The sequence below is a fragment of the Pecten maximus genome, chromosome 14 (assembly GCF_902652985.1).
Source record: "Pecten maximus chromosome 14, xPecMax1.1, whole genome shotgun sequence".
Classification (NCBI taxonomy): domain Eukaryota; kingdom Metazoa; phylum Mollusca; class Bivalvia; order Pectinida; family Pectinidae; genus Pecten; species Pecten maximus.
The window spans coordinates 31,505,508-31,530,605 of record NC_047028.1 but is presented as its reverse complement, the minus strand read 5'-3'; the positions used below and the strand labels follow the sequence as shown (position 1 = coordinate 31,530,605).

General features: G+C 34.0%; 1 protein-coding gene across 1 annotated transcript; it reads left to right on the top strand.

Moving 5' to 3' along the window:
* The first annotated feature begins 1,824 nt into the window (after window positions 1–1,824).
* Window positions 1,825–20,483, top strand: LOC117342263. Its single transcript, XM_033904351.1, has 11 exons — window positions 1,825–1,921; window positions 8,161–8,242; window positions 10,370–10,699; window positions 11,465–11,722; window positions 12,565–12,706; window positions 13,643–13,754; window positions 14,360–14,447; window positions 15,041–15,244; window positions 15,828–15,964; window positions 17,465–17,579; window positions 18,008–20,483. Exons 5-11 carry the CDS (start codon window positions 12,612–12,614, stop codon window positions 18,136–18,138), a joined length of 882 nt encoding a protein of 293 aa, XP_033760242.1. The 5' UTR covers window positions 1,825–1,921; window positions 8,161–8,242; window positions 10,370–10,699; window positions 11,465–11,722; window positions 12,565–12,611; the 3' UTR covers window positions 18,139–20,483.
* The last annotated feature ends 4,615 nt before the right edge of the window (window positions 20,484–25,098 follow it).

The window sequence follows — 25,098 nt, the reverse complement described above, 5'->3', positions numbered from 1 at the left end:
AGACACAAAAAACAAAAACGAAAACGAAAACTTCCCTCCCATCTGAGCAATTTATATCTCTTAAAATACAATGTATAGATTAATATTTGCTTGAGCGTTATATTGCTGCTTACCTTTGCTTCTTATATGTGTATTTATGCATTTTTATGCTAATTTCAATAAAGAAAACTTAAGGCCAACCAGAGACGAGTCCAAATATGTTGCCATAATTTTGTGTCATTGTTATCAGTTTATCAAGCCAACAAAGCTTGCACCAATGTATATATTACACAGTGAAAAATTATATCTTTGTGAAGAGGAGAGAGTTTCCTTGTCATGGGACACAAGTCAAAATATCATGTCGCAAGGGCAAGCATTGTTATATCATATTCTCGGGCAGGAAGTGTGATGATAAAAATACAACATAAATGTGCACATTGGTTTGTATTTAAGTCCTAACAACAGCTCTAATTACTTATTGAGCCTTCCCAGTGTGTGATATGTCTACATGTGTGTATTGGAGGCTGTTGTAGGTTATCTATATTTTGTCACCCCGTCACTTCGGTCTTCTTCAGGTTAAGTGGCGATCTGATCGATTAAATATCAGTTTTAGTTTGTCACTACATCATATAGACATTTTGGTATACAATTACAAGCAGAAATATAGGAAAGGTGCCGGAATTGTACAATGGAATTCTATAAACCATGTAAAGAAATGGTTGCTGATGTCTAGATATCTACAACCAAAGGTCGTTATATCGAACTCTCATTTCTCCAATACTCTGTTTAACTCAAAATAAAACAATCCCATGCCAACAGTATAATTTGTTAATATGCTCCTCGATTGACCGGGATATAATAATCATGACCCAGATGACTTCCAGATAACGAGGTTTTACTGTATATCAATAGGGATATAGTTCGACAACAGCGTGTCATTTACTTTTTGCTATACACAATGTACTTTCATATGACATCTTCATTGTCGATTGGATCTCTTTAAATATATAGAGAACATATGTATTTTATTACAGGTTGTGTACGGGCTCTCGGTGCTTTTTTTCCATATCGATTTATCACCCAGACAAATGTTTACATTATTGAACTGGTGAGTAGACCTTCACCTTTAATAGTTTAAATGTACATATTTACTTTTTACTATACACACTGTACTTTCATATGACATCTTCATTGTCGATTGGATCTCGTTAACAGACATCATATGAACTGTTTAACTCAGTATAGTTAAACACTTTGTAAAAACTGTGGCATTGTCCTTCAATGTAAATACTTTAAAGTCACCTGTAATAGTTCGCATGTGTTTTGACTTGACCAATGCATTCTGAGAGAGAAATAGTACATGCTACCCCAATTAATGATTTGTAAGAATACTAAATTTTGGATCTACATTTTCCCACCTAATGTATCCTATGACACTGTCTCACTTCTGGCCTTTAGTTGAGGTTTCTCCCCTAAGATTAAGGCTTTGGTTTCTGTTCTCTGGTCTTGAGTTGAGGTTTTAAGGCTTTGGGTTCTGTCGTCTGGCCTTTAGTAAATATATACAGAACATATGTATTTTATTACAGGTTGTGTACGGGTTCTCGGTGCTTTTTTTCCATATCGATTTATCACCCAGACAAATGTTTACATTATTAAACTGGTGAGTAGACCTTCACCTTTAATAGTTTAAATGTACATACAGTATTTATGAGATGTTTACTTATACAGCTTAGCGACATAGGTATGATTTTAAACAAACTAAATGTCTGTGTACAGGTAAATGTTGTTGTCTGTGTATTTACCACTGATGATTTGTGGGTAATATATACACATATAACAGGAAATTTTACAAAGATATAAATAGATTGAAAACGAACAGTGTGAAGCTGGTACATTTCAAAGGATACTCCGTTATTATTTCACATTGTTCTATCTACAAATGGTAAGTACACCAAGCTTGTTTCGTTATGTAGAAGTTGTATGTGATCTGCCAAATTTTCCATACAATACGTATTGGGGAATATTCATGTCGAAGCGCTGAAAACTGTGTATGTAGTACAATGTAACACAGGCATGCTAGATTAGTCATATCAGATTCGAGTCAGTGGTTATGTCTGGTTTGTGTTGTAGTTCTATTAACACCTTTTGTCATTCGTATAATTGTGTGACTGTAAACAAGAAAAATTATTGACGCAAGCGTCAAAGTGGGCCGCAAAATACTTACAGAATGAAAATTGACCCCAGTTCCCTTCATTAAAAGGATATGTTATCAGAATTAAATGTATGGTAAATTAAATGCTCACATATGTAGCTTAGTTCATTTTTTCATCGATGGGGATGACCATGGTGTTGAACAATATGTAGATTAACTGATCACATGTGATGTAATTGTTGTGCTGTCACTCTCCAGTTTTCCCAAATGCCCAAATGGAAATTTGGCAAGACATAAATTGTATATATCGACTTTTAAAAAAAGGCACTTGGAATACAGAATATTCATGTACATTTGCTGTACATACCAATGCAAGGTTTACTACAACAGCATTTTTAGCAAGATATTTAAAGTTATTTGTATTTAAATTTAAAGAAAAAATTTATTACAGGACCAAGAATAAGAAATATTAACTTTTCCAATAATTTACCTAACAAAGAAAACTAAAACAAATATTTAAAAAAAAAACGGGAATGATAATATATTTATTTAACAAATACAGTACATTTTTATAAGGTCTTTCTACTGAACACACTGCTCCACCGCATGTTAGCCCCACAGCAATTAAAGGGAGTGTCCCTGTATACATGGCACAGCCTTGTGCTAAAAATAGATTGTGAGTAGTCTGCTGGATGTACGTGTGTTTCAGTTTATAATAACGTTTTTAAACTAGACCATATGACATATTTTTAAAACAAATACGATGACGATATATTCTTTTAAAAATACTGTATACAGCACATTTTTTATTAGTCTTATCTCTTCTAAAGAAACTAATTAAAATACATGTTAGCTCCGCAGCAACGCATGCATTTTATCTTAAACTATACAATATAATGGCCCGGCTCCTGCCGGCCCATAACATATGGGTTTTTAAGGTTATCTTTTTGTAAACATTCATTAAATTGAACACAGATGACGAGTATTTTGTGTAATGTTATTACTGTATATAAAATCACAATGATTCAAATGTGTAATGTTGTGTTAAATGTGATCAATAAGTTAAAACACGTTTGTCTATATTATTTAGATAACTCACACACATATTATATATAAACTTATTTAACATCGTCGTCTTCTTCGTTTTCATAATATTCTTATTTTATAAGTAAATGATACTTATTATAATGTGTGTTATTTACTTGTCAAAACATTTCAATATCAATGTCATACCATATTTTTTTCTGATATTATTAATTAATTACGGCAAACAGATGTACACAAGGTATATACATAAATGTATATTCTTTATATATTTCCAATATTCCTTAAGTTATCTGTGCATGTCTTTGTATGTTACCGAAGGCATTAAAATGCATATATTCATTTAATAACGCTCGAGAAACATACCTATTTCGTTTATTATGTTTATAAAAGATCCTATGTCCGGAATTCATTAAAACTGTAAAAATGTGCATGGAAGTCTGTTGATTTTTATTGCGTTATTGGTGTTTTTATTGGATGTTTGACAGCAGTGAAAAAGTTCACTTTTCTTTATTATTTATTTATCTTCTTTTCATTGATAAAAAAAGTAATAAAGTTATTGATGAAATTTCTTGAAATTTGTTAAACAATTTCGTAACCACCTACCATTCCACTCATCTAAATGAGCTATTCATTACATATCTATATGATATTAATGCCATGGGCGTACCATATGCCTATTTATTTTAGGTTACGTGTCTCTATTCTATATGATATATTATGATATTTCCTAGAACATCTTTATACAATTATATCACAATTCTGTCATATTGTACATTAATTGGTAATAAATAGAAGCGATTTTTAATTTAAGATAAATATTATTATGCAAAAACATAGCAGTATCTCACTATAAATGTTGAAGTGGTACCGGAGGAATACATGTATGATGATTTTTTGATGTCATAATTAATATATGACGGTCAAGATTGTCACTTTTGAGAATCCCATACCGTCCTACTCGAGTCCTAAAATGGAAGGTGTGTGAGAACTTATATTTCCACAATATTTGATTATGTGATCAACATATTTTACAGTCGGGACTATATCAAATTGGATATATCAAATTCGACCAAAGCCACTTATATAACATCCACTATTTTCACTCTGAAAAGTAAAACCTCCTTAATGAAAAGTCAGATAGCACTCTCACGGAGAAGTTCACAGTCTACATTTTGACGTAGTAGTCAGTCTACCAAATCGTCGGTAAACCCACTTTATCAGCATGAGTTGTAAACAGGTCAGTCAGTACTAAACATGTGTGCACATAATGATTACACAAGGATTTCAAGGAAATCTCCAGCTATTTAGGCTGATAGTGAAACCGAAAGTAGAATCCCTTTCAGTACAGTTAAACAGATTGTAAACACGTTGATATAAATTTGTGTTTCATCGATTGTGACGTCACGTTGTTATTCTATTGCAAAAGGATACTTCTATTTAGGGGACATAGTTCAGCCCTTCAATACAGCCTTTGGTGTAATAGTGTCATGTTGCTAATTTCCCCCCGTGGCTCATAAACACTGGTTGTAGACAAAGCTGATCCGCTTAACAATATGGTAATAATATGTAACAATATTCATTCTTTAATGAGACAAAGACTGCCAGACAGTTTACTAGGTATTACACTGCAAAATGAAAGAAAATGTAATGAATTTCTCTCTGCTCCCTGTCGATTTCGATAACAAGAAGCACGCCATATAAGATACATACGTGCAGGTATACATTACTAAGAACTCCACGCATTCGTGTTGTGTTTTCTCCTGTATTGTCCCATCTATCGTAGTTGTCAAAACCAGCAAGTACTACTCTTAATAAGATATTTAAGGCGGAAGTTTACCCCGTGACGTATATCAATAAGATTGGCTTCCAAACCGAAACAGTTGTGCTTCTGTATGGAAGCCAATGAAATGTGTATTATTGAAAACACTGTTGGCGTAATGCCTCATTATTGTAATCAAAACATAGTTTTTATGAAAATGCTTAAGATCTCTTTCTCTTGGGATATTTTTAACAAATCACTCTGCATGTGATTTTATTTTGGTGACTATTTCATTAAAACCTCTCGCTAATCTACCCGGAAATCACAATGTCTCAACCTAGCAACTTTTAATGTGATGTTTGTAACTTTTCGTAATTAGGTTCCTCGCTTAGATATACCGATTTATATCAAATTATGCTTAAAAGCATTAATTGAGGACATGTCAATAGAACGTTAAACATTACCAAGAATGACGTGGCCAAAGTGTTGGTATCCAGGTACTGAATATTCTAAAATGTAAAAACATATCTGTAAACCGATAGTTTTTGCTTAAATTATTTGTCGTGGATATACTTCGACTGACAATTGCAAAAATCGTGTATGAAATAGCCTGTAATCATTTAAAGGTAACAGAAAAAGTAAAATATTACAGTGTAGTTTATGTTAAGGTAGTATAAAAAGTAAAATACCACAGTGTAGGGTTATGTTAAGGTACTATAAAAAGTAAAATAATACAGTCTAGTTTATGTTAAGGTAGTATCAAAATTGAAATAATACAGTCTAGTTTATGTTTCGGTAGTATAAAAATTGAAATAATACAGTCTAGTTTATGTTTCGGTAGTATAAAAAGTAAAATATTCAATTGTAGTTTATGGCAAGGTAGTTGAAAAAGTAACATAATACAGTGTAGTTTATGTTAAAGTGCTTTAAAAAGTAAACTATTACAGTGTAATCATGGTTAAATCTTTTAAAAACCCTACTAATCCTGAAAACCTTAATGCATTTTGATGAAATTTAGACTGGAGAATTACTTGGCAATGTTGTTTGTTTCATTAATGAAGGAGGATGGAACACCTTTGAGGCGGATTTATCTGAATAGCACGGGGAATATAAAATACACCGACAGATCAGCCTTCAGTTGAACAAAATTTGATATCCGCAGTTATCCTCTGTCGTATGCACCTAGTAACACTAATGCACATTCGCATTGCAGGTTGTTCTCAAAATGATCCACTATCACAGAAATATTAATTACCAAATTAGGATAATTTAGAGCAATGTTACTTTTCAGCACGCGGTAGTAGTTATGTGTTGAAATGTCGGTTTCTCAATCTGGTTTAGATACATAGTACTATAAACAACTGCACGTAGAAGTAAAAGCAACGCCAATGTTTAGTGTTTAGCGAGGCTATAGTCATAGAGATTGTTTCAGAAAGCTGACTTTTACTCTCCTGATGGAAATCAATGTCATGTTTACAAAGGTTTATATGTTTGTTACCCTTTATTTTAATCGGTTTTCATAAAATAGTTTGATTTTGCTTTTCAATTCCAAATGATTGGCAGAACTATGGATATATTATAACAGATGGTCGGATTGTATTTGATTTCACTGGAATTTAAGCTTACATCCATGGTCTGTTATATAATTCAAATTCATGTAACTAAATGAATCTATAATGAATTAAATGATGATATAATTATTCAATATCACCAAGCATTTAATGTTATTAAATAAGTAATGTGAAATGTTAAATAAAGTTAACGATCCTTCAATTTATTGGCTCAGTTTAGTTGTTCACCATTTTGCAGATTGTTAAGCTTCAGTAGTATCTAATCACTGTCAAAGTATTTCAGAATTATCAAGTACATTTAAAGTATGACCCTGAAGCTGATATATGAATAAGCTGCTTCCATGTTCGCTGCAATGAAAGATTTGCATTACTAAAACGGTGATTGTAATACATCATGTATGCGGTTTATCGAATCATACATTTGATAGCTGGGAAACGTTATCAGCTTAATTATATGTATCAGAATGATTCTGTGTTTACGGCTCAATGAAATTGCAAGAGAGTTCACGTTTTTGCAATAATCATGACTTGACAATGTGATGACAAGCAGATTGCCAATGTGTAAATGAAAAGAAGTAATTTTACTCAGAATCAAACAAAGGTGAAATATTGATAAATACAGAATGATGTTCATATGGTTGTGACCAGGTGTTCTGGTGTGATAATATTACCTCAAGTAAAGGCATTCCATTCCCAATTATTTTTACTTGTCTTGCAAATCAGCATAAAGTTCTAACTGGAAGCAATATGATTCATATTATCTCTTAATATTATTATTCTCGATTCATTAACTGTTAGAAAGTCACATCTGGATCGGCTTCCGATAATATTCATCCAAAATGCATAATAAACTAGAAAATAATACAACTGTACTTTCAAATATCCGTTTATTGTTCACAAAAATTTGCTTAAATCATGAAGATTTCCCTTTCTGGTAGATGGGCGGACCTCGTTATCAGTGGAGCATAAATAAGAGAATAGCTTGTACTTTTAACTGTCAGTAGTGAACTTTTATTTCGATTAAGCATTATTCCATATTAATTGCTTCTGGCAAAATGTGTAGTAAATATATTTTAAATGTTGTTCTTCGTGTAAAGAAGAACTCATCTTTAGACCTTTCCCATTTATTGCAGGAATATGAATGAGATTTACATCTCGTCGATGTAGGTAGGGCGAAGGAATTGTATCGGCTGACCCCATTGCTTAAATTTAGGATCTAATTTTTTCTCTTCTTGCTTTCATTTCCTCAATGTCTCCTTTGATATAGTCTCACTTTTAGCCTTTATTTGAGCGTTTGCTCCTGTAGGGAAAGCTTAGGGTTCCTTCCTCTGAACGAGATACACCAAGGTTCATTAAAAAAGTAGTAACTACTCCTGCTTTGCACTCAGTTTTAACTGTTTGTGTGCTACTTGTGGCCTTCAGCATCATACTCAGTGATAGTACTACATCAGTTAGCTCTGTTACAAGGATGCCAACATATGTTACACGAACAAACTGCAGGATCCCAAAACACTCATCACACGCATACATCTAGTACTTCCTTTAATGACCTTAGCTGTTGATAAGACGTTAAACAACAATAGCGCATTAAGTATCCACAATGTGTATACACGATAGATCATTATCTTGACCCAGTTTTCTTTACTCTTCAGCAACGATCTAACCGAACACTGGTGGGCGACTAGTCTCAAAATGGAGGAGTTTAGAAAACTTGGTGTTATGGACTTTGATGAGGTAAGTTGTTTTATTTACAGAAAGTAATAAGTACATCACCAGACAACTCTTTACTCAGAATCAAACAAACAAACAAACAAACTGATTACCCTTGATTAAGTATATGTTATTGTCTCAGCGTAACACAATTCAAAGATATAGGAGAACGTACAACTATACATACTTCACTATCTACTTGGGTTTGGAGAAAATCTAAATTTGAACACTATAATTAAAAAATAAGAAGGCGACCAGCTGTGTTATTTTGATATTGGCAATCGTCGTTGCATGACTACATATGCTTGTTTATGTGTGAATTTTTAAATCGGAGTTTCGTTAACGCTCCTGTTTAGATCAATTTAGATCAATTAAGTATTTTCTGTTCAGGGGATGGCTCAATTTATAATAAACATTTTCTCATCAAATTTCGTTGACATGCAGTACATTCATTCACCCCGAACATTAATCAAAACTTTTTAATCGTGATCATCGTGTTATTTTAAGTGTATCGACGAAATAATTAGCCAGCTGACATAAGAAGATATTTTATTATTTGTATGAAGGTTAGTCACATTGTGAGAAATTGCCGTAAAAAGAAGGTTTGTCAGAAGTCAGTGTCATGCAAATGGTCGGGAGCATTATTGGGAGAAGGAGAATGTTGCATATATGGATCGAAGGATTGCCTCTCCGGGGTTTTATAGGACTTTTTATGGGAGTTATATCAATTACGAGGAAGTATTTTCAACTAAATTTGCTTCTTATCATCTTTGAAACCAGACAGTCATATGGTAGTTTAACTCTCTTCTCATAGAAAGATGGATCCCAAAATGGGAAAACATTTGTAATGTTTCTTAAAATGTCTTCCTATTATCATTGAATTGTTAAGGTGCGCAATGCAGGCACCATGGGTCTCTTTTTTATTGTTTTATTATTAATTCTTTTAACGGAAACTTTAAAAATGTCCTTGGGTTTGATCTTTGTTCTTCATATCAATATGAAAGTAAAATTTCCATACGGATATTTGTAAATTCTATAGTACATCATGCTAAGGGTTATAGTTTTTCTAATGTTTCCTTCCTCTGCTGATGTTTTCAATTCATACTTCAATGATTCACTAGTGACAATAACCGAAAAAACGTACAAGCGACCTTTCCCCCTATTTCGGTAGATTTTCTTTACAAATGAACACACGGTTAACTAAATGCACATATGTATGTCACGTGCCACACGTCCTGTCCGGAAATACATATGACCAATGAAAACATGTAAACATCTTAAGTTCGTCAAAACCAGCATATAACTATAAATTAATAAGTTAATAAAATGTATGCGTGAACCTTTTAACGTTACACAGTTAAGGTATTATAATGAAATATCACTTTTACCATAAACTTATTTTTATTGATATCTATCGGTAAAGTTAATGTTATTATTAGAGATATTCCATTGTTTATCTGATTTATGTTTGAATTTGAAAGTGACTAACTCGAATAAGTAACAACGATAAACTTCCTACTTCCCATGCACGTGATCAGTGTATTTACCAAAAATACAGGGAAATTATTAAACTATTTCAATCACAAGTAGTGTTTTCAGTCACATGCAGCATTACGAGTGGGTTTAACAGTTATATATAAGGAAATGATTGAACCGTTTTCTTTATAAAGGATTCTTAGCTCACACTCAGACATTTAAACTAGTTGACATCTCACCTATAACGAAGTAATAACTTGCTATTCTGTAGCATTGATTTCTTGATGGTAAATCATATTTCGCCTTTTCTTACTTATAGTATATCTAAATTCACATTTTCTGCTGGTGGCCGCGATATCTCACGCTCTATACCAGTCCTGGTTTGTGTTTCTCTGGAAGCTGAGAAACGGAACGGTCTGTGCTGTCTTTGGGCAAGACACTTTTACGTAATTGCTCTGGATGGCATGTAATGTGCCTTCCGCATTTTGTTCAGTTATTCAACAATTGCTGCAAGGATTCCTCGCCTAAAACTGGTCCTGGTTTTTCAACTAGCAAATAACAAAGAATGTCTATGTGCTACATGTTTAAATTTCATATATGTTAGCTTATGTTCATGTCGTTTTAAAATTTACTTATTATTGCAGTTGTAAACAATTTTAATTTTTTTGTTTTCAGCCTATGGATTCTCCAAATACATATAAAAACGATTTGTCCTTACCACTAAGCACCTCGTCGTTAGAATCGGGGTACAGCAGTTTTAGCCAATCAACATCTAGTCAGTCTTCATTTGACAATTCAGCTGAATTTGATTCGTTGTCGTTGGAGGGACAATCTTCACAAAATGATAGCACTAAAGATGGCAGGTCATTACATCGTGATAACCTACAGAGCAATAAGAAAAGGAGTGATAGCAATGATAGTGATGACAATATTACAACGCAGAGTTACGGAACTGGGGAGGGAAACAGCTGTGGAAGAAAACAGCCAAATGGAACAGAAAGCATGGTAAGAATTTATTATCAACGTAAAAGTTTCGTATTGTATTGAATCCCCAATAAGACAACATCATATTAGGACACATGGTTATTATGTGATTTCAAAACAAATTAAATTGTAAAGTAGGGAACACGACAGAAGTTTGTATATTTCGATTTTCTTTAGTTTTAATAAAATTATCAAAATAATTTTAAGTTTCTAGCGTTATTATGAACGTAAATCTTATTATTCTATAGATTGGATTTATTTATTGCTACATTGGCCAATTTTGTAATGCCATTAATATGTAAAGTACTTTTTTCATAAAAGTCAATAACTCCTAAAGCAACCATCTGAATCGTGTGCCTCCATCTCTGTATTTCATTTATTGCTAACGAACTATTCATCGAAAGACCGATTTTTGTTTATCTAATTCATTCACAAAATATTGTTTCCTTTTTTGTTTGGTCCATATGATATATGACGAATCTTTATGTAGAAAAACAAATGCCTATGAAATCTTTTTTCAAGTGATTTGAAGGGCTTAAAGAGCTTTTAAAAAATTTCCGCGTTGTATACTGTATACTTATCGAAATATATATTTTTTTAGCTTATTCATAAAGTGTTGGTGCCGGTTTCATATGACAATGTTTTAATATATGATGTATGACCAATCATAAACAAGTTTTGTCTTTATATAGTCTACATATAATGTTTTCATATGACAATCTTCTGAATCTTTATTTATTCTTAGTGATCTTTGCTACGACAACACAAATTTGTATTTTGTAACAGGAATACAGTGGATCTGGAGATGTACAATCTGAGCGTGGTATTACGCCCAAATTAATGGTGAAAGGACCGATTCAGGAATGCTATGGCGAGGGAAATGCACCTCGGAATATACACAGAATTGACAGCTGTGATATAATTGAAGAGAAATGTATTTCAATAGATGAAACTGATCGATCAATCTGTGTAAGAGAAATTGGATTTAGTGGTTATGCACAGATCAGTCGAAACACCACACAAGAAGGATGCACAATGTCTATGGTAAGACAATTATGTAGGTCATGCTATTTTAATATAACTTATTATCTGATAAATCATTTCTGTATTATCTACTTTTACTGGAAAATTATTTTGATATATATTTTGTATTATGTGGAAAATATTCTTACATAACTTTGAATCATTTGGAAAATCACGTTTATATTACTATATATCATCTAGAAAATTGTGTTTATATAGAGCTTTCACAACGAGTGGTTGTTGGATAATGAATTTATTTGTTAAAGTTAAAAAAAAAAAGACATGAGCTTTAGCGAGTGTTTTTCGTAACTTTTTAAAAATAACTTACGAGTGTGAAATAAATTCCATATCCAAAAATCATGTCGTGTGTCCTGTTTCTACCACAATAATGTCGGTTTGAATCAAATGGAAATGTGGCAAAGTCTTATTTCGCGTATGAAAATAAGGTGTACAGGTGACGCCGGGACTCGGTGATGTGACGTCATTCGATTATTGATGACGTCAATAACAATTGCAGCTCGGGTCAAAGTTTGAATTCTTGACCAATCAAAAGACCGAAAGGTTATATTCCACTATATATCCAACAGTCGGCACATTTATACAATGGCTTGAGAGTGGAATAACACAGCGTATTGTGGTATAAATTACATTATATCATCTGCAAAACCATTTTATATCAATTTATATTATCTGAAATCATTTCATATTATTTTCTTTTGTCTTGAAAATCATGTTTAAATTACTTTATATCATTTGGAGAATTCACACGTGATGAATGAAATCAAATGAAATATTCGATCTTTTAAAGAAGAAACTTAAATCAAGGCAAACGTGACTTAGTTCTGTCTTAAATCGTTTTGCAGCCACGTTGTAACTGTAGGCATCAAATTCTAATGCATCCAAACTGGAGATGGGCAAATCAGACTGGGTTCTGCTCGAGTCTCAGATCGATGGTCATTATATAGCTCGGTCTTCTCCAGGATTTAGACAACGTTTTCAACTCACGTGAGTGTTTATGCATTGTGTTTTATTATTTTGTGTCGTAGCATTGTATATTGAACCGATAACCGTCGCTTTAGTTATAGATACACATTTTTATGTCTGTTAATATATTTAAAATACAGCTGGTTCGTCCTTCTAGAAATCGGCGATGATACTAGGAGCAAATATTGCCCTGGGAAAGAAAGTACGAAAAATCAAATATAAAGAATATGGGAGGTGCAATAACACCGCGTTTTACAGAGCATGAATACATATACATATTATGAGCCGTTGTCACTTCTAACTTATGTATGAGGGTAGCGTGTATGGTAACAAAACTATCATTATCGTAAACAAACTTAAAAAGATTGCATGACTTCCGGAAACTACTCTTAGTTTGGTCAATATTTACAATAATCCATTCAATTCAAATACGAATGAAACTCAGGAACCCGCTATATACACTAACAAAGTTATGCGAAAACAATTAGCAAGTATATGCAATAATAGGAAATATTTCAATGATAAACATCATTGTTTTAACATTATTTTAAAGTGTTATTATTCTCTTCGATGACAGAAAAATCCCGGGAAATAAATATGTGAAGGAAAATAATGGTCTGCTATGTTTAAGCGGATTTTTCTTTCTTTCTTTCTTTCTTTCATTCTTTTTTTTTTTTTTTTTTTTTGATGAATTGCTCTAATTTAATGTATTTTATACTATTTCTGTAGCAAACTAGCTCTTCACTATGTTTACCCAACAACTTTTGATTATGCATTATTTGAGTTCTTCTAAATAAGTACGTATATAGAATCTTCTGGCTTCAAACTGAAATATTAATTCATGAGGAAATGACATAGAATTTTAAAATGACTTCGTCAAACCAAACCACTGTACAAATGTGAAACCTGTAACTAGTCCTAAGATGTTTAATATGGTGTTTTATCGTGTTGGTTTAGGTCACGAGACCGCTTGATAAGCGTCAACGAAGAAGACATATGCCATCTCAGTCATAATGACGTAGTCCGAAGGATGTGTGACGTCATACGGATGGAATGCAAACAGTCGTTGGTAAATGTTTTTTCTTTCAAATGAAATTCGAAATATGACCTAGTTGTTCATTGTGGCGATCTGGAATATAATACTATCGTGTCTACATGTATATTGATTGTAACTCTAATCATTCTATACTGAAATCAGGTGTTTCCAGTTCCAAAGATTCATTTACATTTCGATGCACTTGGAGAATAAATTGCAAGCTTGTTTTTCCATCCCATAGTAATATATGTATATGCAATATAGTTGAATACTGAAAAATATATTGTTAAACTAAACGTTGGAAAATTAAATATGTCAGACCACGATAATAAAGTAAAAATGTAGCTTATTGTTATTGTCAGTCCACGATAATCAAACCAGACATCAATTATCACTTTAAACGACGTTTTCATATTAAAGCAATCGTCAATGATGATCGTAAGCGTAGAAAGTAACTGAAAAAAGGTCGAAAAACACTCATACAGCAAACGTAGAGTAAATCAGTAAATTTCGTGGATTAGGAACACCTCAAGCCAGATATGCGATTTCATTTACCAGGATTAAAACATACATTTTGTATTATCATGACAGGAATTCTCTCCAAATATGAAACTATGAATCTTGTTCTCATTTCAAAGGCAATAGAGCGACATCGTCATACCGAAGACGAAGAGTACATCGAGATTATGAGACTCGACATATCCCTGGAATTTCTTGACGAGGATGGTGAGTACATCGACATGAACGTATATTTACTTTAAATTCTCATAATGACTGTCGATAGGAAGTTGTATAATACAAATCCAAACACATATTTTGTGCTCTCAAGCTGAAGTATATTATCAATTATGTACCGATTAGCGTTATGATGAGCTGGCGCAACCAAATTAATTGCTAAATAAAGCAGTTGTACAGATGTACATGTAATTGGTGCAGTCATAATTAAACGCAATATATTCATGGTGAAAAGCGTGAAAATAGTATTACCAATAAATATGTACATTATATCAGACATTAGATTAACGTGTACATGCATTGATATCATTAACTAAAAGTTGTATTTTTGATGTTTCAAGTCATGATATGGATATATATTTCTGTACAAAATATCCCTATAAAAACATTTTTACTTCTAAAATAATGTGTAAAAGTTGTTTTGCGTTTTTTTTCTATAAGAACATTTCCATTCTAAGTGGAAATACCATGGTAGATTCTACTGCAAGAATGACACGTGTGTAATAGTTTTCTATAATACAACTGTATATCTAAAAGTTTGTTTTTATCTTATTTTTTATAAATTCCTTACTTTATCATTCTAGGTGGGGATACCATGGTAAATTTTACTGCCAGATTGCTGCGGAAGATCACTCGACATTTCCGTGTAATCTATAACCTAGAGTGGAAAAATAAGTTGAAATGTTGGATATCTCATTTCTCCGAAGGAAAGCAAAAGTACCTTTGCTCGAGGGATGATTCCGACGAATTAACTCTGGCACACTTACCAAACATCGAAGATCCAAGATGTTAGTATCTATTTTATTCCTTTTTCCTCATTTTGATTTAGATTTAATCATGTTTTTGCTTCTTTATCAAACTTTCCATTGGTTTTGAACGCTGCTAGTATAGTTCAGTATAGTATACTGCCAGTTTTTGACAGATAGTTCATTATAAGTTCTCGCGTGGCGTTTGTATACAGTATATGTTTAATTATAACCTTTATGTCTGATGTATCTCACTGCATGTTCTAAGAGTTGATTAATAACGGGGCCTCCTGCAGTTTCGGGAATGGTCTCTCCTTTGTCTTCAGTTCAGTGGACATTGGAGAACACAGGAATAAGACCCAGTGTATTCCACTACATGTCGATCGTAGAAATCGACAAAAAGTGGGGCCCCTAAAGATTCGGGAATTTTCCACCGTATATTCTATGTCTTAAGAGGATATTGGAGAGACCAGTTTAGATCCCATTACAGCACTAGAGATCTCTTAACTCCTTTCCTTACTTCTCTGTCTCCCTGTGCTTGCTAATTTTCTATAGGTGTCTCCTTGATCCTCATGTGCCTATGGCTGTTTGAGATTACACTAAACCCCCCATTGTTTATTTGCAGTTCAATTCTCTCGCGATACATATCACGGTTTTAGAAGAGACGGCTGTGATAATAAAGGGCTGTATTTAGTTACGCTCATGTGCAAAGCAACGGACGGATATATCTCGGTTGGAACATCAGGTGGTGTCAAATTAAAGGTAACAACGCCATTGTTGAGCTTTGGCAATTTAATGTTTATATTCTAAGCGAGGAATTCAATTTTTTACAACATTTACAAAGTGCTTATTCACACCTTTGTGAATTCATGAAATACGTTTTTGTAATTGTGTAAAGACGCTTTAGAATTATTCAATATGACAATCTTTTAAATTAAGTCATCCTAATTTTTTTTAGTTTTAAACAGTATCGTTCAACATTTTCTATCGTTGACTAACGAGTTAAGTTTGAACAGCTAATGTGATATTCAATACATGACCGAAATTGTAATTCTATAAGTCGATAAAACGATAGAAAAATACTGACAAAAGTAGCAGGAAAATAATACCAAACGCTGTTGTGGCGTAAGTGTCATTACATTTCTAGGTCTAGTCCAGGTAATGCAATGCTCAGAAAATAAGAACCATGGTAATAAAAAGATAATAATTATTGGATTAAGTTTCAATTAAATCCGCACCCATGTTTAATTATAAGTTGTTAGGTAAAGTTAGGGCTAACATCCATTTCCATTACTATCAGCATTAGTATGATTCTTAAAGACCAATCAACTCTGAAAAAGTCATTAAATCTAAAATCTGGTGAGTAAATATAGGTATTAAACGAAACAACACCAAACAGAAGAAATGTGTTAAACTTAAAATGATAAGTGTGACTATAGTAAAGCTTTGTGTTGTGATTGACAGCTTTTGGATAGTTCAAAATTTCGTATATGTCAACAGTTTCAAATGGAACCTTTAGACTTCCTATGCTGTCATATAAACTATTCCTTGAGGTTTTAGGGTCAATAGATTAAAATGAAATGGTTTCCGGTACATGGTTCATTGTAGGCTGATGTATAGAGACTGGTCGTCACGCTTCAATAAGTAAACACGCGTTATATATGGACCATAATATTTTAGGTCATGTGATATTGATGCACATCTATTTTTCTACTTTTTACTTTTGATTTCGGCTTTTACCTGATGTCCTCAATGACCACTGCTTTTATAGGACATTAGACGATACAAAACCAAAAATGCCATAGTTTTCTGTTTTGAGTTCAAACCAATCTTTTGTTTTCTCTTTCTTTTAACGAGGTCGAAACAATTGATTTGCTTCCTCTGTGAAATGTTTATCTATTTCAATGCCATAGTTTTCTGTTTTGAGTTCAAACCAATCTTTTGTTTTCTCTTTCTTTTAACGAGGTCGAAACAATTGATTTGCTTCCTCTATGAAATGTTTATCTATTTCAATGCCATAGTTTTCTGTTTTGATTTCAAACCAATCTTTTGTTTTCTCTTTCTTTTAACGAGGTCGAAACAATTGATTTGCTTCCTCTATGAAATGTTTATCTATTTCAATGCCATAGTTTTCTGTTTTGAGTTCAAACCAATCTTTTGTTTTCTCTTTCTTTTAGCGAGGTCGAAACAATTAATTTACTTCCTCTATGAAATGTTTATCTATTTCAATGTTGTAAATAATTCTGTGTATTTTTATTTCAGAGATACGTAAATGACACAAAAGGTATGACTTCAGTATCGCATCCTCTTCCCCAAATGTTCATCTGCCGAATGTACAAGGACGGGAAATACAATCTGGAGTCTCTAAATCACGAAGGTCTGTATGATAATATCTATAACATAATATAATAAACAAATGAATATCGATGACGATATGCTAAAACGTAGAACGTAATATATTGCTTAACATAATATTTTGTTGTCACTTCACACTTTTTAATTTTCCATTACAACGTTGAAAAAAATCAGAGATTTACAAAGTTTAAAAAGTAAATGATAACGTTTTGATTACGTGGTTGGATAAAATCATTAATATAATATATAAAGAAGTCTAAAAACATGTATGCATTTTTGTGTGAGTACCCTACAACTGTTGCATTAGAAGAATAACACATAAAGATGTTTGTCTGCCGACTTATGGTTTTGATGTACTACAATGAACTACACATTGAAATAAGAAAGAGAGCAGCTTTTGTTTGAGTGCAATGCTTCCTTTTTACCAGCAATATAATGGTTTTATTGTAGGTTGCTTATTGCGGTGGAGCACAAGAAAGAAAATGATAGAAATAAAGGAAGTTGATGATGATGAGTACAATGGGAGAAATCGACCTGAGTTCCTGTTTTCAATATACACAGACGCCTCTAAAGTAGTTTGATAACCTGAATTTGTCTTATTGCCATAAGTACACATCTGACAGTACACTTCTTCACAATAAATCTTTGGCATTTTCTACCGAGTGGTTAAAATGGAATTTTCTTTACCGAGATCTGGAGTTTATATGTGAAGTGAAACAACTGACAGGGTAAAATTTCCTCTCTAAGAATGCCATTCGTTCTTTGCCGAGATCTGGAGTTGATATGTGAAGTGAAACAACTTACGGGGTAAAATTTCCCCTGTAAGAATGCCATTCGTTCTTTACCGAGATCTGGAGTTGACATGTGAAGTTAAACAACTTATGGGGTAACATTTCCCCTGTAAGTAGGTAATTATTTCCGGATGATACTCTTTCTGTTTTTGTAGCTATGTAAACAAGTTCGTAAAGTTTGATGTCAGATTAATGAATTCTCACCAAATGTTAATGGTAATGGAACTACAAAATTGTCTATACAGTTTGCTCTTGGAAATGGAAGAGTGTTTTGTTGTGTACAATTTGTTGTCGATCTCACGGACTCAGAACTACTTCATGTCGCATTTACTGTCACATTTATAATTATATTTGCATATTGAATTAAATACTTGTTTAAATATATATTGTTTTTAGCCGTGTGTTAAAAGTGTTAAAATTGGTGTAATGTTACTGATATTTATTGTCCATATCCTCTGGTTGTTTACGTGATAATTGTATTATTTTGTGTTTGCCATTAGATCACTCTGGCGTGGTCATTTCCCTATTTAGAGTGTGACCATGTAGTAGAAAATGTCATTTTTCTTCAAACGCTTTCCGACATGTTCTTTATTGCCTGAGCTTTAATATAGATTTTACCCATAACACTGAATGACTGGACCAAAGAGAGATATTTTGAAATATACTGTACATATTGTACTACCAGATCATCATTACCACTGACACGATCACCTACAAAATAAACTGTACATATTGTACCACCAGATCATCATTACCACCGACACGATCACCTACAAAATAAACTGGACATATTGTACTACCAGATCATCATTACCACTGACACGATCACCTACAAAATAAACTGTACATATTGTACTACCAGATCATCATTACAGCTGACATGATCACCTACAAAATAAACTGTTCATATTGTACTACCAGATCATTATTACAACAGACATGATCACCTACAAAATAAACTGTACGTTACCTTGCAAAAGAAGTCTCTTCCCCTTCAGGAATGCTTGGTTATCTAATTTTTGCTACTTTTTCATGGGTATGCGTGTAATTTTTGTTACGTCGCCAATTAGCTTACCACTATGCTATCATGCCAGGTAAAAGGCTTGTTGACTAAGCAACTGGAAAACGAATGATATTTCGTCCGATTTACATGAAATTCGGTCAAGATGTGTAGATTACAAAAATACATACTGACGTCGTCATAGATATACATTTTTTGACGTTATGAAGTAAAGTTGATCGGAAGTAAACAACAACTAAATAACCAAGGAGTCAATTGACCAAAGTTCAAGGTCACTGGGTCGAAATGCAAGACCAGACAATGTTCTAGTTTGTTTTGTAGCTCGTAAGATAAAATGTCTGGGAACTGCATTACAAACTGTCCACCAGATTTGTCGCCATTCTGATTTTTATTTTGTTTATACGTAGGTGATTTTCACAGAGTTGACATTTCAAATAAGACACATAACATTCAAACTTCATATTTAATCATAAATAATTCAGAACGCATTTATTACTGAATAGTTCGAATGTTTTCTCGTTCAAACTAATTCAAGTATCTGTAATCAGAAAGCATTGATGACCACTTTTCGAAAGTTTGAGCTTCTTTTTAAAACATCAACCGTGAATAAATAATTCATTTTATCCCGAAGTAATTGTTATTAATAAGACATATGTCTATACCATGGTTGCTATTTTTATGCATTTTTTTGTGGCAAGCAGTGATATTTGTTGTCAATTTTAACATCAGATTTTTTAATCGAAAAACAAAAAAGCTTCTTCGAACTAAGTGTACCTGTTCAATCTCAAAATGAAAGTGCAGAGCTTAGCTGACGAAGACTTATCACTTTTAGGAATAAGTCTGAAGTCCAGGTATTGTGTATTTACTAGTTCTTTTTAAACTGGTACCTAGTCAAAGAAGAACAGTATTTTAGCAATATGTCAATTTTAAAATTATATTATTTTTCTATCAATTGTTTCGCATTTGTTAAAATCATGCAATGTTTTTTTATGTGTATTTTTGGAATCAGCTGTGATAGGTAAGCAAATTACTCAAATGAGTAGGTATTGCTTCTATTTGAAATGTCTATTTGTAGAATTTTGTTGTGTGCATTAAATGAAATATCAAAAAAATATTTAATCTTTTTCATTATCATTATTCAATGAATATATACTTAACTAATTTATAAATATAATAAAAGTAACATCCGGGTTATATCATGACTTTCCCTCGTAAGGAAAGTTTTGAGTTCTGTCCTTGGCCGAGACATACCAGAATCACTGCACATGGTAGGTTTCTACTGCATAACGCTCAGCATTTTGGCAGTGGGATGACTGGATTGTTTCTTGTCAGTATGGTAACATTTGACCGGGTGAGGTGTCCTGCTGTCACCCTTCGGCAGTATACCTCAGTGAGGTAACTGTACAGAGTTTGCGTCAGCTTCGGGCTATCACAAGGAAGCACATACGAATATCCCGACGCCTCCCAACACACCCACAGGGGAGGCCGTCTTTAAATGACCTTAGCTGTTGATAAGACGTTAGATCATTCAAACCCGATACCAAATCTTTCTCATATATTAGCCTTTAAAGAATCAATTATCGTGTTGTTGAGCCATGTCATATATAACACTGTGTCATCAAATTTAACAATGTGATACTGTTTTTCTAATTCATGTCAAATGCAGCTGAAATGTCATCAGTACTGTCATTTAGCCACAGAATTACACTGAAATGTTAGATTTGTTCTTTATGTCTTGCATCAGTTAACGGTGAGAATCGATTACAACAAAAGAAGTTAGTGTAACATAAGTTTTCATTATGTGTATTTGTCACCACAAGTAACTTCTGTAAAAAGTTCTGTAGGGTTCACTGTAGCTTGTGTTAAATATTCTGACTATGTTACTCCCCACAAAGTATCCGTGTAAAACATAGGCATGGAGAAAGTTATATTTTCAGTCATAAAATACAAATCTAATACTCTTTAACAGGAATAACTGTAGCTAGTATTGTCATGCATGCTTTTTTTGTATGACATGTCTGATAATGTTGATAAAACATTGATGTTAACACTTTTATTTTGTTACCAAAAATAAGAAGTCCTATGTAATTTTGTTGATATGTTATGCAATAAACTGTTCAACTTTAAATAAAAATGCAGCTGAAGCTAGGTATTCACGTGCATAGGTTTCTTCTAAGAATAATATGAGGAAGAAATATTTAAACTCGTTACGATCATAAGGGACACCCTAAAAGGAACTCGAATATTATCTCATTTGTGTCAATGTTAACTGTTCTCTAACAGAAAAATAACAACTTGATCAGCATTTTATTTTTTTCCAAATCAACTGATCCTGCAAAGGGTTTATAAAACGAGCGAGAAAAATTCTAAATCATGCGAGGCATTTAAAAGCGATAATGAAAAAAATCGGTTTTGGAAATCAAATTTTACGAATCTTCATGAAAAGCATCATATTGAAATAGCTTAAGATGATGATGATGTAAATGCAATTCAACCAGCGACTCACAGAATGTGACATCGTCGCAGGAGACCACTGTCGTTTAAACAGACGACATATTGAATGGATGTTGGTTTTAATAATTATATTTATATGAACACACCATGTATTTTAATATAGAATGATAAACTCGTGTTTGTACTTGTTCTTGGCCCCCGTCAACAGTGTCATGTTGAGGCGTGGTATCCTTGTAGTAGTTGATGACTACCTCGCTAAACAATTTACAGGAGGGCCGTCGCATACCATCTAGAGCAATTAAGGTAAAGTGTCTTTAAAAGTAGGAGAAGAAAGTTGTTTCATTGCTATTTATTTGATATTATTTAAATTATTTTATTTATATTTCATAAAAATGTTTTTAATACTTATACATTTTTTCTATTTGTTTATATTTGTAATCATGTGTTTTTAATACTTATATATTTGGCCAGTTACCATATTGTAACATATTGTGTCCTGGCCATCGACCATACTGTACCATATTGTGTCCTGACCAGTCACCATACATTACCATATTGTGTCCTGGCCAGTCACCATACAGTACCATATTGTATCTTGACCAGTCACCATACAGTACCATATTGTATCCTAACCAGTCACCATACAGTACCATATTGTATACTGGCCAGTCACCATACAGTACCATATTGTATCCTGACCAGTCACCATACAGTACCATATGGTATCCTGGCCAGTCACCATACAGTACCATATTGTATTCTGGCCAGCCACCATACAGTACCATATTGTATCCTGACCAGTCACCATACAGTACCATATTGTGTCCTGGCCAGTCACCATACAGTACCATATTGTATCCTGGCCAGCCACCATACAGTACCATATTGTATCCTGGCCAGTCACCATACCGTACCATATTGTATCCTGACCAGCCACTATACAGTACCATATTGTATCCTGACCTGTCACCATACAGTACCATATTGTGTCCTGACCAGTCACCATACAGTACTATATTGTATCCTGGCCAGTCACCATACAGTACCATATTGTATCCTGACCAGTCACCATACAGTACTATATTGTATCCTGGCCAGTCACCATACAGTACCATATTGTATCCTGACCAGTCACCATACAGTACCATATTGTATCCTGACCAGCCACCATACAGTACCATATTGTATCCTGTCCAGTCACCATACAGTACCATATGGTATCCTGACCAGTCACCATACAGTACCATATTGTATCCTGACCAGTCACCATACAGTATCATATTGTATCCTGACCAGTCACCATACAGTACCATATTGTATCCTGACCAGTCACCATACAGTACCATATTGTATCCTGACCAGCCACCATACAGTACCATATTGTATACCGACCAGTCACCATACAGTACCATATTGTATCCTGTCCAGTCACCATACAGTACCATATGGTATCCTGACCAGTCACCATACAATACCATATTGTATCCTGGCCAGTCACCATACAGTACCATATTGTATCCTGGCCAGTCACCATACAGTACCACATTGTATCCTGACCAGTCACCATACAGTACCATATTGTATCCTGACCAGCCACCATACAGTACCATATTGTATCCTGGCCAGTCACCATACAGTACCATATGGTATCCTGACCAGTCACCATACAGTGCCATATTGTATCCTGAACAGCCACCATACAGTACCATATTGTATCCTGACTAGTCACCATACAGTACCATATTGTGTCCTGACCAGTCACCATACAGTACCATATTGTATCCTGACCAGTCACCATACAGTACCATATTGTATCCTGACCAGTCACCATACAGTACCATATTGTATCCTGACCAGTCACCATACAGTACCATATTGTATTCTGGCCAGCCACCATACAGTATCATATTGTATCCTGACCAGTCACCATACAGTACCATATTGTATCCTGAACAGCCACCATACAGTACCATATTGTATCCTGACCAGTCACCATACAGTACCATATTGTATCCTGACCAGTCACCATACAGTACTATATTGTATCCTGACCAGTCACCATACAGTACCATATTGTATCCTGACCAGTCACCATACAGTACCATATTGTATCCTGACCAGTCACCATACAGTACTATATTGTATCCTGACCAGTCACCATACAGTACCATATTGTATCCTGACCAGTCACCATACAGTACCATATTGTATCCTGTCCAACCACCATACAGTACCATATTGTATCCTGTCCAACCACCATACAGTACCATATTGTATCCTGTCCAACCACCATACAGTACCATATTGTATCCTGACCAGTCACCATACAGTACTATATTGTATCCTGACCAGTCACCATACAGTACCATATTGTATACTGACCAGTCACCATACAGTACCATATGGTATCCTGACCAGCCACAATACAGTACCATATTGTATCCTGACCAGTCACCAGACAGTACCATATTGTATCCTGACCAGTCACCTTACAGTACCATATGGTATCCTGACCAGTCACCATACAGTACCATATTGTATCCTGACCAACCACCATACAGTACCATATTGTATTCTGACCAGTCACCATACAGTACCATATTGTATCCTGACCAGTCACCATACAGTACCATATTGTATACTGGCCAGTCACCATACAGTACCATATTGTATCCTGACCAGTCACCATACAGTACCATATGGTATCCTGACAAGTCACCATACAGTACCATATGGTGTCCTGGCCAGTCACCATGCATACAGTACCATATTGTGTCCTGGCCAGTCACCATACAGTACCATATGGTATCCTGACCAGCCACCATAGAGTACCATATTGTATCCTGACCAGTCACCATACAGTACCATATTGTATACTGACCAGTCACAATGCAGTATCATATTGTGTCCTGGCCAGTCACCATACAGTAACATATTGTATCCTGACCAGTCACCATACAGTACCATATTGTATCCTGACCAGTCACCATGCAGTATCATATTGTGTCCTGACCAGTCACCATACAGTACCATATTGTATCCTGGCAAGCCACCATACAGTACCATATTGTATCCTGGCAAGCCACCATACAGTACCATATTGTATCCTGACCAGTCACCATACAGTACCATATTGTATCCTGGCAAGCCACCATACAGTACCATATTGTATCCTGACCAGTCACCATCCAGTACCATATTGTATCCTGACCAGCCACCATACAGTACCATATTGTATCCTGGCCAGCCACCATACAGTACCATATTGTATCCTG